The sequence below is a fragment of the Coregonus lavaretus genome (assembly GCF_964263955.1).
Source record: "Coregonus lavaretus genome assembly, contig: HAP1_SCAFFOLD_4581, whole genome shotgun sequence".
Classification (NCBI taxonomy): Eukaryota; Metazoa; Chordata; class Actinopteri; order Salmoniformes; family Salmonidae; genus Coregonus; species Coregonus lavaretus.
Genome location: NW_028157955.1, coordinates 27971 through 45358, shown reverse-complemented (window position 1 = coordinate 45358; position 17388 = coordinate 27971). Strand labels below are relative to the sequence as shown.

Below are 17388 nucleotides of genomic sequence, written 5' to 3'. Positions count from 1 at the left end.
AGCCCATTGATCAGACCTTCTATGGCTCTACTCTGCCTGTATTAAACCAGCCCATTGATCAGATCTTCTATGGCTCTACTCTGCCTGTATTAAACCAGCCCATTGATCAGACCTTCTATGGCTCTACTCTGCCTGTATTAAACCAGCCCATTGATCAGACCTTCTATGGCTCTACTCTGTCTGTATTAAACCAGCCCATTGATCAGACCTTCTATGGCTCTACTCTGCCTGTATTAAACCAGCCCATTGATCAGACCTTCTATGGCTCTACTCTGCCTGTATTAAACCAGCCCATTGATCAGATCTTCTATGGCTCTACTCTGCCTGTATTAAACCAGCCCATTGATCAGATCTTCTATGGCTCTACTCTGCCTGTATTAAACCAGCCCATTGATCAGACCTTCTATGGCTCTACTCTGCCTGTATTAAACCAGCCCATTGATCAGACCTTCTATGGCTCTACTCTGCCTGTATTAAACCAGCCCATTGATCAGACCTTCTATGGCTCTACTCTGCCTGTATTAAACCAGCCCATTGATCAGATCTTCTATGGCTCTACTCTGCCTGTATTAAACCAGCCCATTGATCAGATCTTCTATGGCTCTACTCTGCCTGTATTAAACCAGCCCATTGATCAGATCTTCTATGGCTCTACTCTGCCTGTATTAAACCAGCCCATTGATCAGACCTTCTATGGCTCTACTCTGCCTGTATTAAACCAGCCCATTGATCAGATCTTCTATGGCTCTACTCTGCCTGTATTAAACCAGCCCATCGATCAGATCTTCTATGGCTCTACTCTGCCTGTATTAAACCAGCCCATTGATCAGACCTTCTATGGCTCTACTCTGCCTGTATTAAACCAGCCCATTGATCAGACCTTCTATGGCTCTACTCTGCCTGTATTAAACCAGCCCATTGATCAGATCTTCTATGGCTCTACTCTGCCTGTATTAAACCAGCCCGTTGATCAGACCTTCTATGGCTCTACTCTGCCTGTATTAAACCAGCCCATTGATCAGATCTTCTATGGCTCTACTTTTTCCCCTCCTCCTCCTAGTCTCTTATTTTTTTCTGTCCTCCTGACTGTGTCCTAACGTTGGTGTTGATCTCTCTGTCTCTCTCTCTCTCTCTGTCTTCCTGTCCTCCTGACTGTGTCCTAACGTTGGTGTTGATCTCTCTCTCTCTCTCTCTCTCTCTGTCTTCCTGTCCTCCTGACTGTGTCCTAACGTTGGTGTTGATCTCTCTCTCTTTCTCTCTCTCTCTCTCTGTCTTCCTGTCCTCCTGACTGTGTCCTAACGTTGGTGTTGATCTCTCTCTGTCTTCCTGTCCTCCTGACTGTGTCCTAACGTTGGTGTTGATCTCTCTCTCTCTCTCTCTCTCTCTGTCTTCCTGTCCTCCTGACTGTGTCCTAACGTTGGTGTTGATCTCTCTCTGTCCTCCTGACTGTGTCCTAACGTTGGTGTTGATCTCTCTCTGTCCTCCTGACTGTGTCCTAACGTTGGTGTTGATCTCTCTCTGTCCTCCTGACTGTGTCCTACCGGTGGTGTTGATCTGTCTTTCCACCAATACTGTGTGACATGCTGTCTGTCTGTAGGAACCCAGCACTACTAACGCCAGCCCTCTGAGGTAATAATGACAGTTATTATACTGCAGCATGGAGGAGAAAGTCCTCAGATCATTCAGATTCACTTCCTTAGTTTTATGGCGTTTGGTGTCTTTCTGTTGTCAAGCTGCGCTGTACACACATCATTTAACCACTAATGTTCCCTTCATGATAGTACACATCCTGTCTGTTCCTCAGTTTGGTTATGGAAAAGGTTCTGCATTATCATAAGCTGTTTGAAATCACTGCAAATAGATTCCTGAAAATGGATCCTATGTAGTAGTTTTCCAGAAACAGATATACTCCATCAGCATGTTACTGTATGGGTCAGAGCACAGTAAGATACTGGAGTCATGATGTCACGTGGAGAGTTGGGAGGCGTTTTAGATGACAGTGTTATCCGAGTGATGACACTAACTGTGTGTGTGTGTGTGTGTGTGTGTGTGTGTGTGTGTGTGTAGGGCCAGGGGGCCATCACAGAGAAACTGAGGAGCTTCAGTATGCATGACCTGACCCAGATACCCCTCGACGACGCAGCAGCCAATCAGATCTATACAGCCCATGCCGGCAACCCTGCCGTGAGCAGGAGGGCTCTCACCGCAGACGCTACCGACAGAACAGGTATGACGTGGTCCACACACACCTTACATTAACCTTTCCCCTAGTACCTTCCACTTGTCTGGTAATCATTGATCCAAAGGGGATCCAGTTACGACACGGTAAGACTCCTGTCTCCACCTTCCTCAAACATCCTCTATAGCTGTAGCTGTGTTGAGCAACATGGGTTGGCTCACCCTATTCCCTGTGAGCCCTGGTCAAAAGCAGTGCACTCTATAGGGTATAGGGTGCCATTTGGGATGCTGGTCCAGTGCCTTCAGAAAGTATTCATACCCCTTCACTTGTTCCTCTCCCATCTACACACAATACCCATAGTGACAAAGTCAATGTTTGTAGACATTTTTTAGCAAATGTATTACAAATGAAATACTGAAATATAACATTTACATAAGTATTCACACCCCTGAGTCAATACATGTTAGAATCACCTTTGGCAGCGATTACAGCTGTGAGTGTTTCTGGGCAAGTCTCTTAAGAGCTTTCACACCTGGATTGTACAATATCTGCCCATTTTATTATTTTCTAAATTCTTCAAACTCTGTCAAATTGGTTGTTGATCATTGCTACACAACCATTTTCAGGTCTTGCCATAGATTTTCAAGTAGATTTCAGTCAAAACTGTAACTCGTCCACTCAGGAACATTCACTGTCTTCTTGGTGAGCAACTCCAGTGTAGATTTGGCCTTGTGTTTTAGGTTATTGTCCTGCTGAAAGGTGAATTCATCTTCCAGTGTCTGGTGGAAAGCAGACTGAACCAGGTTTTCCTCTAGAATTTTGCCTGTGCTTAGCTCCATTCCTTTTTTTGAAAAACTCCCTAGTCCTTGCCGATGACAAGCATACCCATAACATGACGCAGCCACCACAATGCTTGAAAATATGAAGAGTGGTACTCTTGTGATGTATTGTATTTTCCCCAGAGTATCCCAAACATGCTTAATGGGTGACCTGTCTGAGTATGCAGGCCATGGAAGAACTGGGACATTTTCCAGCTTCCAAGAATTGTGTAAAGGTCCTTGCGACATGGGGCCGTGCATTATCATGCTGAAACATGAGGTGATGGCGGCGGATGAATGGCACGACAATGGGCCTCAGGATCTCGTCATGGTATCTCTGTGCATTCAAATTGCCATCGATTAAAATGCTATTGTGTTGGTGTCCGTAGCTTATGCCTGCCCATACCATTACCCCAGTCGGTTACGACACTGAACTGCAGTCGGGTCAAGAGCCTGGTGAGGACGACGAGCACGCAGAATGAGCTTCCCTGAGATGGTTTCTGACAGTTTGTGCAGAAGTTTTATTTCAGCTCATGAAACATGGGACCAACACTTTACATGTGTCTTATATATTTGTCTAGTATAGTTTAACTTCTACTGGAAAGAATGCAACATTATCATTTTAGTCAGGATAATGACCAGCTGAAGGCCGTCACAATACACACTGGACCTGCTGACCATCTGAAGGCCATCACATTACACACTGGACCTGCTGACCATCTGAAGGCCATCACATTACACACTGGACCTGCTGACCATCTGAAGGCCGTCACATTACACACTGGACCTGCTGACCATCTGAAGGCCGTCACAATACACACTGGACCAGCTGAAGGCCATCACATTACACACTGGACCTGCTGACCATCTGAAGGCCATCACATTACACACTGGACCAGCTGAAGGCCATCACATTACACACTGGACCTGCTGACCATCTGGAGGCCATCACATTACACACTGGACCTGCTGACCATCTGAAGGCCGTCACACTGGACCTGCTGACCATCTGGAGGCCATCACATTACACACTGGACCTGCTGACCATCTGAAGGCCATCACATTACACACTGGACCAGCTGACCATCTGGAGGCCATCACATTACACACTGGACCTGCTGACCATCTGAAGGCCGTCACATTACACACTGGACCTGCTGACCATCTGAAGGCCGTCACACTGGACCTGCTGACCATCTGAAGGCCATCACATTACACACTGGACCTGCTGACCAGCTGAAAGCACAGATGTGTTCTTGGTTACATTCTGCACCCTGTTCCCTATGTAGTGTGACCAGTGCACTCCTATGTAGTGTGACCAGTGCACTATATAGGGAATAGGCTGCCATTTGGGTTGCACCCCTTGTCTCTATTCTCCGCCCTTCGCTCTGTTACATTAAAGGAGTGGCGCAGCTTCGTGCCGTCGGAAGATGAAACCCACATCTCTCTGTGATGGACAGGCTCTGAGAAGAATACCTGATGCTCTCTGTGATGGACAGGCTCTGAGAAGAATACCTGATGCTCTCTGTGATGGACAGGCTCTGAGAAGAATACCTGATGCTCTCTGTGATGGACAGGCTCTGAGAAGAATACCTGATGCTCTCTGTGATGGACAGGCTCTGAGAAGAATACCTGATGCTCTCTGTGATGGACAGGCTCTGAGAAGAATACCTGATGCTCTCTGTGATGGACAGGCTCTGAGAAGAATACCTGATGCTCTCTGTGATCGACAGGCTCTGAGAAGAATACCTGATGCTCTCTGTGATGGACAGGCTCTGAGAAGAATACCTGATGCTCTCTGTGATGGACAGGCTCTGAGAAGAATACCTGATGCTCTCTGTGATCGACAGGCTCTGAGAAGAATACCTGATGCTCTCTGTGATCGACAGGCTCTGAGAAGAATACCTGATGCTCTCTGCTCTCTCTCTCTCGTCTCTCTGCTAATGCCTGTCCTCCCTCCGCTCCCTGTTGGTCATTCCACTAGCATCCAGGTCATTTCATCTCGTCTGGAATGAAGCCGTCATAAAGAGAGCTGCTTTCAGATGCCAAGCGCTTTATAAGAGGGAGCAGAAAGAACCCCAGGGAATGATGTCAATGTCAACTGATTAAGTGACATGTTAATTGTAGTTTTTAGTTGAAGAAGAAACCACCTCAAACCCTTTAGTTCTTTACCCTTTAGGTCTTCATCCAGGATATGTTTTCCTGTGCTGTTTTTAAAGAGGATGTGGTCAGTGGAGGAAGCCAATGTGTGCATCCCAAATTGCATCCTATCCCCTAAATAGTGTACTACTTTTGGCCAGAGTCCTATGGGCTTCCCTCTGGGCCCTGGTCAAAACTAGTGCACTGGAAAGGGAATAGGGTGCTATTTAGGATACATACATGGTTGGGTCTGTTCTATTGTTCTCCTCAGGCTGACGGGCTCAGTGCAGGGTGGGGTTGGTTGGTTCTGTTCTCCTCAGGCTGACGGGCTCAGGGAGGGGAGGGGTTGGTTGGTTCTGTTCTCCTCAGGCTGACAGGCTCAGTGAGGGAGGGGTTGGTTGGTTCTGTTCTCCTCAGGCTGACAGGCTCAGTGAGGGAGGGGTTGGTTGGTTCTGTTCTCCTCAGGCTGACAGGCTCAGTGAGGGAGGGGTTGGTTGGTTCTGTTCTCCTCAGGCTGACAGGCTCAGTGAGGGAGGGGTTGGTTGGTTCTGTTCTCCTCAGGCTCAGTGAGGGAGGGGTTGGTTGGTTCTGTTCTCCTCAGGCTGACGGGCTCAGTGCAGGGAGGGGTTGGTTGGTTCTGTTCTCCTCAGGCTGACGGGCTCAGTACAGGGAGGGGTTGGTTGGTTCTGTTCTCCTCAGGCTGACGGGCTCAGTACAGGGAGGGGTTGGTTGGTTCTGTTCTCCTCAGGCTCAGTGCAGGGAGGGGTTGGTTGGTTCTGTTCTCCTCAGGCTGACGGGCTCAGTACAGGGAGGGGTTGGTTGGTTCTGTTCTCCTCAGGCTGACGGGCTCAGTGCAGGGAGGGGTTGGTTGGTTCTGTTCTCCTCAGGCTGACGGGCTCAGTACAGGGAGGGGTTGGTTGGTTCTGTTCTCCTCAGGCTCAGTGCAGGGAGGGGTTGGTTGGTTCTGTTCTCCTCAGGCTGACAGGCTCAGTGCAGGGAGGGGTTGGTTGGTTCTGTTCTCCTCAGGCTGACGGGCTCAGTACAGGGAGGGGTTGGTTGGTTCTGTTCTCCTCAGGCTGACAGGCTCAGTACAGGGAGGGGTTGGTTGGTTCTGTTCTCCTCAGGCTGACGGGCTCAGTACAGGGAGGGGTTGGTTGGTTCTGTTCTCCTCAGGCTGACGGGCTCAGTACAGGGAGGGGTTGGTTGGTTCTGTTCTCCTCAGGCTGACAGGCTCAGTGCAGGGAGGGGTTGGTTGGTTCTGTTCTCCTCAGGCTCAGTGCAGGGAGGGGTTGGTTGGTTCTGTTCTCCTCAGGCTGACGGGCTCAGTACAGGGAGGGGTTGGTTGGTTCTGTTCTCAGGGAGGGAAAGTCCCATTACTTGTCATCACGCTGGGCTGGGCTGGGCTGGGCTGGGCTGGGCTGGGCTGGGCTGGGCTGGGCTGGGCTGGACTGGGCTGGACTGGGCTGGGCTGGGCTGGGCTGGGCTGGGCTGGGCTGGCGTCGCGTGCTGCCAGCTAGCTCAGCTGTGACCAGTCAGAGGTATTGTAGAAGACAGATGCAGGATATTAAAGATTCTAATAAGGGATACAGATAATTGGTGGAATGAATGGAATGTGCTCCTCACTTCTCATACTACGAAAATTATCCTTTATGTGGAGAATTAGATGTATTTCTAAAACAACTGTCAACCAATAGGTCTCAATAGCTTCATATGACACATACCAGTTTGCCTTGGACTGTGTGAAGGCTAGCATAAAAAACATATCTCATAGGTTGCAGAAAGTTTAAACCCTAAAACAAGTATAAATAGCCTTGTAGATTTAATAGTGGCTCCAGATCCTGAGGAAACAGTCATATTTCTAGAATGGAGAGCAGATGTGACGAGCTGCAGCTACAGGAACAAAGGAGAGGAGGTATAGAGTCTGTTACTGTGTTACTGCCGCCCCCTGGTGGAGGCTGGTAGAATGTTACTGCTGCCCCCTGGTGGAGGCTGGTAGAATGTTACTGCTGCCCCCTGGTGGAGGCTGGTAGAATGTTACTGCTGCCCCCTGGTGGAGGCTGGTAGAATGTTACTGCTGCCCCCTGGTGGAGGCTGGTAGAATGTTACTGCTGCCCCCTGGTGGAGGCTGGTAGAATGTCAGCTGTCGTGACTCACAGCACAGAACAGAATTGCCCCAGTCAGTTAGTAGTGGTCATAGCACAGTGATGATATTACAGAACAGAATTGCCCCAGTCAGCTAGTAGTGGTCATAGCACAGTGATGATATTACAGAACAGAATAGCCCCAGTTAGTTAGCAGTGGTTATGGTGGTGGGGGTTCTCTCTTGGTGTCCATCAGCCTGAGACCAGCAGGGCATGGGGCAGCAGCTGTTCCACACTCCCCCCCCCTTCCCTCCCCCCCCCCCTTCCCTCCCCCAGCCCACTGTGGCTCTGACACCACACACCGCAGCACAGACCCCCCCACTCAGAGAGCCAGCTCAGCAGAGCTGAGAGCTGCTGGTCCCATGGCTGGTCACATGACTGGTCACATGTCCTCTGTGACAAGAGAGACCCAGTCCGCGTTCCAGAGCGTAGATGTTGCTGACGCCTGCAAGATCTGACAATGCCTGGGAAGGTATTTTAAGTATCAGCTAACCACAACATACACTATAGATACAAAAGTATGTGGACACCCCTTCAAATTAGTGGATTCGGCTATTTCAGCCACACCCGTTGCTGACAGGTGTATAAAATCGAGCACACCGCCATGCAATCTCCATAGACAAACACTGGCAGTTGAATGGCCTTACTGAAGAGCTCAGTGACTTTCAACATGGCACTGTTATAGGATTCATCTGCGCTTCATGAAGTGGGTTTCCATGGCCAAGCAGCCGCATACAAGCCTAACATCAACATGCGCAATGCCAAGCGTCAGCTGGAGTGGTGTAAAGCTCGCCGCCATTGGACTCTGGAGCAGTGGAAACGCGTTCTCTGGAGTGATGAATCATGCATGCTTCACCATCTGGCAGTCCGATGGACGAATCTGGGTTTGACAGATGCCAGGAGAACGCTTCCTGCCCCAATGCGTAGTGCCAACTGTAAAGTTTGGTGGAGGAGGAATAATGGTCTGGGGCTGTTTTTCATGGTTTGGGCTAGGCCCCTTAGTTCCAGTGAAGGGAAATCTTAATGCAACAGCATACAATGACATTCTAGACGATTCTGTGCTTCCAACTTTGTGGCAACAGTTTGGGGAAGGCCCTTTCCTGTTTCAGCATGACAATGCCCCTGTGCACAAAGTGAGGTCCATACAGAAATGGTTTGTGGAGGTCAGTGTGGAAGAACCTGAATGGCCTGCAGTATCTACATACTGTTGGTCATGTAGTGTATGTTATAGGAATCTGTCAGTGGATGACACCATTGGTTGTTGTGTGGCCTTAGCTGTGGAATTCAGCCCCAGTGAGGGGCTTTGTCCCCAGGTGGCCTGTCTCTCTCCAACACAGCAGTCAGTCAGTCCCCTTTTGACACAGCACTTCTACCATAAGGACCTAGGAGTCAGCTCAGAAGACCAAGTTAACATGCTTCTGTTTCAGTTGTACTATGCCTAACTAATGTGGACATGTCTCCCCAGAGTACTATGCCTAACTAATGTGGACATGTCTCCCCAGAGTACTATGCCTAACTAATGTGGACATGTCTCCCCAGAGTACTATGCCTAACTAATGTGGACATGTCTCCCCAGAGTACTATGCCTACGAGCAGGAGGACAGGACAGATGAGGAGGGGGAACAACTTTTCTCAGAGGACGAGGCTGTCACCCAGAGAGGTCTGAGGAGGTCCCAGAGTGTCAAGATCATGCGCTCTAAAGCCCGTAAAGATGTAAGTCTGAATATAACACACTCTGAAGCCTGTAAAGATGTAAGTCTGAATATAACACACTCTGAAGCCTGTAAAGATGTAAGTCTGAATATAACACACTCTGAAGCCTGTAAAGATGTAAGTCTGAATATAACACACTCTGAAGCCTGTAAAGATGTAAGTCTGAATATAACACACTCTAAAGGCTGTAAAGATGTAAGTCTGAATATAACACACTCTGAAGCCTGTAAAGATGTAAGTCTGAATATAACACACTCTAAAGCCTGTAAAGATGTAAGTCTGAATATAACACACTCTAAAGCCTGTAAAGATGTAAGTCTGAATATAACACACTCTGAAGCCTGTAAAGATGTAAGTCTGAATATAACACACTCTGAAGCCTGTAAAGATGTAAGTCTGAATATAACACACTCTAAAGCCCGTAAAGATGTGCGTCTGCGGCTACTCTCCTCTGGTTCTGATATGGATAAATACTAGGTCTCTAATGCAGTGGTCACCAACCGGTCCATCACCAAACATTTCTGTAGAAAGCCAACGATGAAGACGTATGCTCCTTTTCTTATTATTGGTGTTGTGCTGTTGGCAGTAGGTGACCTTGGTTCAGAAGCCCTGTTGGCGGTAGGTGACCTTGGTTCAGAAGCCCTGTTGGCGGTAGGTGACCTTGGTTCAGAAGCCCTGTTGGCGGTAGGTGACCTTGATTCAGAAGCCCTGTTGGCGGTAGGTGACCTTGATTCAGAAGCCCTGTTGGCGGTAGGTGACCTTGATTCAGAAGCCCTGTTGGCGGTAGGTGACCTTGGTTCAGAAGCCCTGTTGGCGGTAGGTGACCTTGGTTCAGAAGCCCTGTTGGCGGTAGGTGACCTTGGTTCAGAAGCCCTGTTGGCGGTAGGTGACCTTGGTTCAGAAGCCCTGTTGGCGGTAGGTGACCTTGATTCAGAAGCCCTGTTGGCGGTAGGTGACCTTGATTCAGAAGCCCTGTTGGCGGTAGGTGACCTTGATTCAGAAGCCCTGTTGGCGGTAGGTGACCTTGATTCAGAAGCCCTGTTGGCGGTAGGTGACCTTGATTCAGAAGCCCTGTTGGCGGTAGGTGACCTTGATTCAGAAGCCCTGTTGGCGGTAGGTGAACTTGATTCAGAAGCCCTGTGCACCAGGTAGGCAAAGTGTTCCCACTTTGAACCTTTTTCATTTCTCTGAGAAGTCTTAAGTCCGCCTACCCAGCAGACCAGGAGATCTGTAGCTAAATCGAGTGTGGCTACTGCGCTGGCCAATCGGATAGCTCACGTCACCGTGCCTACAGCTTCCAGCAAAGTTTGATACTAGCCTACATGAGACTTCAAAACCAGAGTGAGACTGTCAAAGAATACAGCAAAGAGCTGCTGTTTTTATGACTGAGTTCATGTTTGTTTTTATTCAGCACTGTTAAAAAACATCAAACAGGCTTCTCCCTACTTCCATTCGACTGCAGCTGCAATGACTGTGGAGCCAAGGGTATCTATAGCCCTGCCTTCAAGACAACTGGGAACCCAGAGAAAAACTAGATCCGACTGGGGAAAAACCGTTTCGAACAGTCATCCAACTCAGGCATCTTTCTAGAGCTCCGACTTTCCAACGTAAAGATCATGACGTCATGATCTGACCTCGTTTTCTTGACAGTTCCCAGTTGTCTTGAAAGCACCATGACCATCAGATGCAGGTACCATCAGTCCAGTAAAATAAACAAGATAATTATTTCAATTTATTCTCAACTGTGCCTCGCAAGTAATACACCAACTGATCTGTTTTGTTATCAAAGCTCAAGTTGTGAAATATAATATGGTCTGAGAATAACTATACTGGCAGGCCAGGCATATAGCCAATATGCTGTGATAATGTATTAGGCCTACTGCATGAACCTCATTCCTACAGTACTGTTTTTATTAGGTTCATGTTACATTTTAAGTAATGTTTTTTAAAAACCTGAGTGGTAGAGCTCTGCTTGCTTTGTGACTATGAAAGGGATCTAGACAGAGAAAAGGTTGGTGACCACTGGTCTGCAGTATATGAAAGGGATCTAGACAGAGAAAAGGTTGGTGACCACTGGTCTGCAGTATATGAAAGGGATCTAGACAGAGAAAAGGTTGGTGACCACTGGTCTGCAGTATATGAAAGGGATCTAGACAGAGAAAAGGTTGGTGACCACTGGTCTGCAGTATATGAAAGGGATCTAGACAGAGAAAAGGTTGGTGACCACTGGTCTGCAGTATATGAAAGGGATCTAGACAGAGAAAAGGTTGGTGACCACTGGTCTGCAGTATATGAAAGGGATCTAGACAGAGAAAAGGTTGGTGACCACTGGTCTGCAGTATATGAAAGGGATCTAGACAGAGAAAAGGTTGGTGACCACTGGTCTGCAGTATATGAAAGCGTCTTCAGTCTTTTTGAAAGGGTCTGTGATGCTTGTTGTAGTATATTAACGAGGTCAGAGTTGTACCAGTCTAATGAGGGTGGCTTTGTTTTCTAATAATAACCAATGTGTTCTTTCCAACAGGCCCGTTATGGATCTCTGAAGATCAAAGGGAAACGAAGGCAAGGTCTGAGTGCTTCGACCTACACTGCAATGTAATGAACACTCCAGGAGAAGCATGGATGTGGCCCAAACACCACCCTTTTCCTTATATAGTGCACTACTGTTGACCAGAGCACTCTGGGCCCTGGCCCAAAGGTAGTGTATTCTAAAGGGAATAGATCACAAAATCAGTCAACACTTCAGGAAGATCTATTGACAACTCCAACATCCGTCAGTGCCTGGCTGCTGACAGTACGCAGTCATTCTCTGGAGAACGGTGCTGAGGAACTGTTCTCCGTCATTCTCTGGAGAACGGTGCTGAGGAACTGTTCTCCGTCATTCTCTGGAGAACGGTGCTGAGGAACTGTTCTCCGTCATTCTCTGGAGAACGGTGCTGAGGAACTGTTCTCCGTCATTCTCTGGAGAACGGTGCTGAGGAACTGTTCTCCGTCATTCTCTGGAGAACGGTGCTGAGGAACTGTTCTCCGTCATTCTCTGGAGAACGGTGCTGAGGAACTGTTCTCCGTCATTCTCTGGAGAACGGTGCTGAGGAACTGTTCTCCGTCATTCTCTGGAGAACGGTGCTGAGGAACTGTTCTCCGTCATTCTCTGGAGAACGGTGCTGAGGAACTGTTCTCCAGATGTTTTTAAACTGTCCTGGGTCTATTCTTCTCTTCCTGATGGGAGCATCCGTCTTTTTAATGAACCATATATCAACTCATATTTATTTCATTATTCTTACTGTGTGTGTATTTAAAGTGTCATACAGCGCCAGCTGTATAGAAATAATCTTAAGGTTTTCTCTGTCTTTAGTTAGAAGTGTTTTTGTTGCATGGGTCTTAGTTTCTGGAATAAAATAGTTGTTTTTAGGTGCTGATGTGGACTTTTAGTATTTCTACTGTTGCAATTCTTAATTTTTGGGGGCGGGTTATATATTTAATTTAGCTTTATTTTGTCATATGCTGCCTTGCAGACGTTGTATTTTGAGTTTAGAAAATTTAAATAGTAGAATACATTATAATTATAATAGTGATAATTCTGGCACACTTGAAAAGATTGTTACAAGATAACAGCCGACCAAAAGTGTCCCTTATTCCTCCAGGAGGAACAAACCAATAAGGAGAGAGAACGGGAACGGAGGATCGTGTCTTATAGGCTGTCCCAAATGGCACCCTATTCCCTTATACAGTGCACTACCCTATGGGCTCTGGTCTAAAGTAGTGCACTATATAGGGTGCCATTTGGGATGCACACAATGTTGAGGTATGTTTGTTTGTGTTGACTGTAACTTGCCTGTCCAGTTTGAATGACTGCATTTCCTGTTAGCTTTGGAACAACGTTTTTTTTATAACCAACCTTTTGCACATTCTTCCAAACCTATGACCTTTTGTAATGCTTTGATGTCATCTCAGTTTTAGAATGTTCCCTGCTGCGCTCTGGGAAGCTTTAACCACATGATGAAACCTATTAATACCAAAGCTTTATTTACTAAACCAGTGATGTAGGTCTGGTTCGTGTGGGAGTGTATGAAAGGGGTGCTGTAAATAAATTATGCAAAAATGTCTGAATAAAGTTTGCAGAGTAATTAAACTTTGATCGTGTCATGTGATTTTCAATAAAACAATGGCAACAATATAATATAATACATTACTGCCAATCAACAACAGCTGACAGGGATTCCTCTGATTACAGGGAAATACTTACTTACTAAATGTTTCCCAACAATGCGGTCATGACCGTAAATGATGACAGACATTCTAAGGTCAGACCACAATCACATAAGGAAACCCTCCCGGCCTGATCTATAGGAGAGACAGTCTGATCAATCAGGAGAGACTGGTCCAGAGACAGTCTGATCTATAGAGAGACAGGTCCAGAGACAGTCTGATCTATAGGAGAGACAGGTCCAGAGACAGTCTGATCTATAGAGAGACTGGTCCAGAGACAGTCAGATCTATAGAGAGACTGGTCCAGAGACAGTCTGATCTATCAGGAGAGACTGGTCCAGAGACAGTCTGATCAATCAGGAGAGACTGGTCCAGAGACAGTCTGATCAATCAGGAGAGACTGGTCCAGAGACAGTCTGATCAATCAGGAGAGACTGGTCCAGAGACAGTCTGATCAATCAGGGGAGACTGGTCCAGAGACAGTCTGATCTATAGAGAGACTGGTCCAGAGACAGTCTGATCTATCAGGAGAGACTGGTCCAGAGACAGTCTGATCTATAGAGAGACTGGTCCAGAGACAGTCTGATCTATCAGGAGAGACTGGTCCAGAGACAGTCTGATCTATAGAGAGACTGGTCCAGAGACAGTCTGACCTATCAGGAGAGACTGGTCCAGAGACAGTCTGATCTATAGGAGAGACTGGTCCAGAGACCGTCTGATCTGTCAGGAGAGACTGGTCCAGAGACAGTCTGATCTATCAGGAGAGACTGGTCCAGAGACAGTCTGATCTATAGGAGAGACTGGTCCAGAGACAGTCTGATCTATAGGAGAGACAGGTCCAGAGACAGTCTGATCTATAGGAGAGACAGGTCCAGAGACAGTCTGATCAATCAGGAGAGACTGGTCCAGAGACAGTCTGATCTATAGAGAGACTGGTCCAGAGACAGTCTGATCTATAGGAGAGACTGGTCCAGAGACAGTCTGATCTATCAGGAGAGACTGGTCCAGAGACAGTCTGATCTATCAGGAGAGACTGGTCCAGAGACAGTCTGATCTATAGAGAGACTGGTCCAGAGACAGTCTGATCTATCAGGAGAGACTGGTCCAGAGACAGTCTGATCTATAGAGAGACTGGTCCAGAGACAGTCTGATCTATCAGGAGAGACTGGTCCAGAGACAGTCTGACAGTCTGATCAATCAGGAGAACGGGGTCAACTTGATCGGGCTTCGACCCCTGGTATCATATAAACACACATAAGACATGGTAGAATGTGGAGAATTACAGGAAATTCGTTTAAAAAAGAAAAGAAAACGTTGTCTCTGCCAACAAGAGGGCTGTGAATAGTTTGAACAGTTTGGGGTCATAGGTTGTGAGGTGGGGGGTTTGTTACCGCGACGATAAACGACTATATCCATCCGGACCTTTGCCACCTGGGAAATGTGTGTGACCGGACCTTCTGAAATAGTTCTGGAGTACCACTGGTATACAGGATGGGGATCCTCATGTTCTGGGTTTAGAGGGTTGTCATGGTAACAACAGCGTGAAGGCTGCTGTTATAGGCTTGCCTTGAGGTTCATCAGAAACTCACACTGAACACATTTAACGTGTGAACTCCTTGAACTCAATGTTCTGAGGATGATGTTTGGAGGAGTTTGAGTACGAGATGATGGTCCTAATATTGTTGGATGTACCAGTTGTGCCTTGAGCAGTGGTCTAATTTTGAACCTGTGTTTTTAAAAGCTTTCTGCTGCCGATGTCTGACTCAACGTGTTGTTAGGTCTAATATGTTCAGGTGCTGACTGGCACAGTAGAATACATTATAATTATAATAGTGATCATTCTGGCACACTTGAAATGATTGTTACAAGATAACAGCCGACCAAAAGTGTCCCTTATTCCTCCAGGAGGAACAAACCAATAATGAGAGAGAACGGGAAACGGAGGATCATGTCTTATTGGCTGTCCCAAATGCTCCCATGGTCTTCCTACCCAATGGACATTGCCACAGTTGTTAATATGTATATATTATTATTTTTATTTTTATTGTGTCTATTCCTTTGTTCACCTGTCATCCTTGGTTGTTATTACTGGGAAGTAAGTGCCCTCCTCTGGCCAGTTCTCTTCACTGCAGTCACGACGGATTTCATTCCCCGGATTTCATTTCTAATTGCTTCCACCAGGGGTCGCTGTGGAACATAGAATCAGAAAAGAGAGGACTTCGGTATTCAAGGCAACTAAAGTTTATCTAATTTTGGAATTCCAAATTTCACATAGCACACCAACTAGACCTGAAACACATTTGGACATAGTTTGAATAACATTCACTGGATTTCATAGACAGAGTAATATTATTAATATTGTGCATGCTGCAGGTAACTATATTTACTTTTTAAGATTATGGCAATATCATGCCATGAGTTAATGTTCACTAAATCAGTTCATTCAGATGAACAATCAATGATTTAGTAAATACTGTTAGTTACTAAAACACATCCACCACTTGTTTAGAAGGAGTGTTGATTGTCGCTGAAGTTTAAAGTAGAGGGTGATATACGATCAACAGCAGAATAAGATTAGTAAAGAAGAGGTTCAATGAAAGTGTTGTTCACAGCTGTGTGATAGACTAGCAGTGTGGGACCAGAGTCAGTGTTGACATGATGAATAGCAGTGTGGGACCAGAGTCAGTGTTGACATGATGAATAGCAGTGTGGGACCAGAGTCAGTGTTGACATGATGAATAGCAGTGTGGTACCAGAGTCAGTGTTGACATGATGAATAGCAGTGTGGGACCAGAGTCAGTGTTGACATGATGAATAGCAGTGTGGGACCAGAGTCAGTGTTGACATGATGAATAGCAGTGTGGGACCAGAGTCAGTGTTGACATGATGAATAGCAGTGTGGGACCAGAGTCAGTGTTGACATGATGAATAGCAGTGTGGGACCAGAGTCAGTGTTGACATGATGAATAGCAGTGTGGGACCAGAGTCAGTGTTGACATGATGAATAGCAGTGTGGTACCAGAGTCAGTGTTGACATGATGAATAGCAGTGTGGGACCAGAGTCAGTGTGATCAGTGTTGACATGATGAATAGCAGTGTGGTACCAGAGTCAGTGTGATCAGTGTTGACATGATGAATGCCACTGTAAGACAGATGACCACCTGACTTCACTGTGTTCCCTGTTCTGGCCTCTCTATTGGCTCTCTGGCCTATTCCCTACGTAGTGTAGTAGTTTGGACCATGGGCCGTAGGGTTTCCCATAGGGAATAGGGTGCCATTGGGGACAGACAGTGTTTGAGGCTGAACTGTGGTGCTCTGGGGGACGTAGGGATGAGGAGGGACCATTCTTTAATCATACAGAGGGTTGTTTTCCTAAACCATGTCCCAGTCACCCTTCCTGTCCTCTCATATCTGCCCTGCCAGTAACCCCACTGTCTGCGAAGAGACAGAATCATTAGATCATTAGTTTTGGTACTGTCTATTTGTAGCTTGTTTTTGGACACAGGTCCAGGAATGGCCAAAGGATTGCAATATTTACCTGGAGCTAACCCTGAAGATAGCACTACTGGGTGATCTGAAAAGTCATAGTCAATCGATCAATAATATAATAATTATTTTAGCAAAAATGTTTTTTTTCAATTTACTATATGTAGAAACAATGAGAATAGAAAGGTTCAGAACTTTTGTAAGACATAATAATAATAATAATAATAATAATATGCCATTTAGCAGACGCTTTTATCCAAAGCGACTTACAGTCATGTGCGCATACATTTTTACGTATGGGTGGTCCCGGGGATCAAGCGCCATGCTGTACCAATTGAGCTACAGAGGACCAGTTGAAAAATATATGGCAAATAGAGATCCAATATGGATGGTGTTAAGAGATAGATGGGAGGTGTTGAATGGAGCTGAAGGATGGGACTAATAACAACTAACAACAACTAATAACAACAAGATAACTAATGTAAAGCATACTGTGTCCATAATAAGTACTGTGAGGGAAAAAAGTATTTGATCCCCTGCTGATGTTGTAAGTTTGCCCACTGACAAAGACATGATCAGTCTATAATTTTAATGGTAGGTTTATTTGAACAGTGAGAGACAGAATAACAACAAAAAACTCCAGAAAAACGCATGTCAGAAATGTTATAAATTGATTTGCATTTTAATGAGGGAAATAAGTATT

The 17388-nt window shown here is 46.4% G+C and overlaps 1 protein-coding gene across 1 annotated transcript; it reads left to right on the top strand.

The window, feature by feature from the left end:
• Nucleotides 1-2031: 2031 nt before the first annotated feature.
• LOC311124606 (receptor expression-enhancing protein 3-like) lies at nucleotides 2032-13126 on the top strand. The gene is made up of 3 exons (XM_084198720.1): nucleotides 2032-2227; nucleotides 8854-8990; nucleotides 11515-13126. The coding sequence occupies exons 1-3, from the start codon at nucleotides 2107-2109 to the stop codon at nucleotides 11587-11589; spliced, it is 333 nt and encodes a 110-aa protein (XP_084054846.1). The 5' UTR covers nucleotides 2032-2106; the 3' UTR covers nucleotides 11590-13126.
• Nucleotides 13127-17388: the final 4262 nt, after the last annotated feature.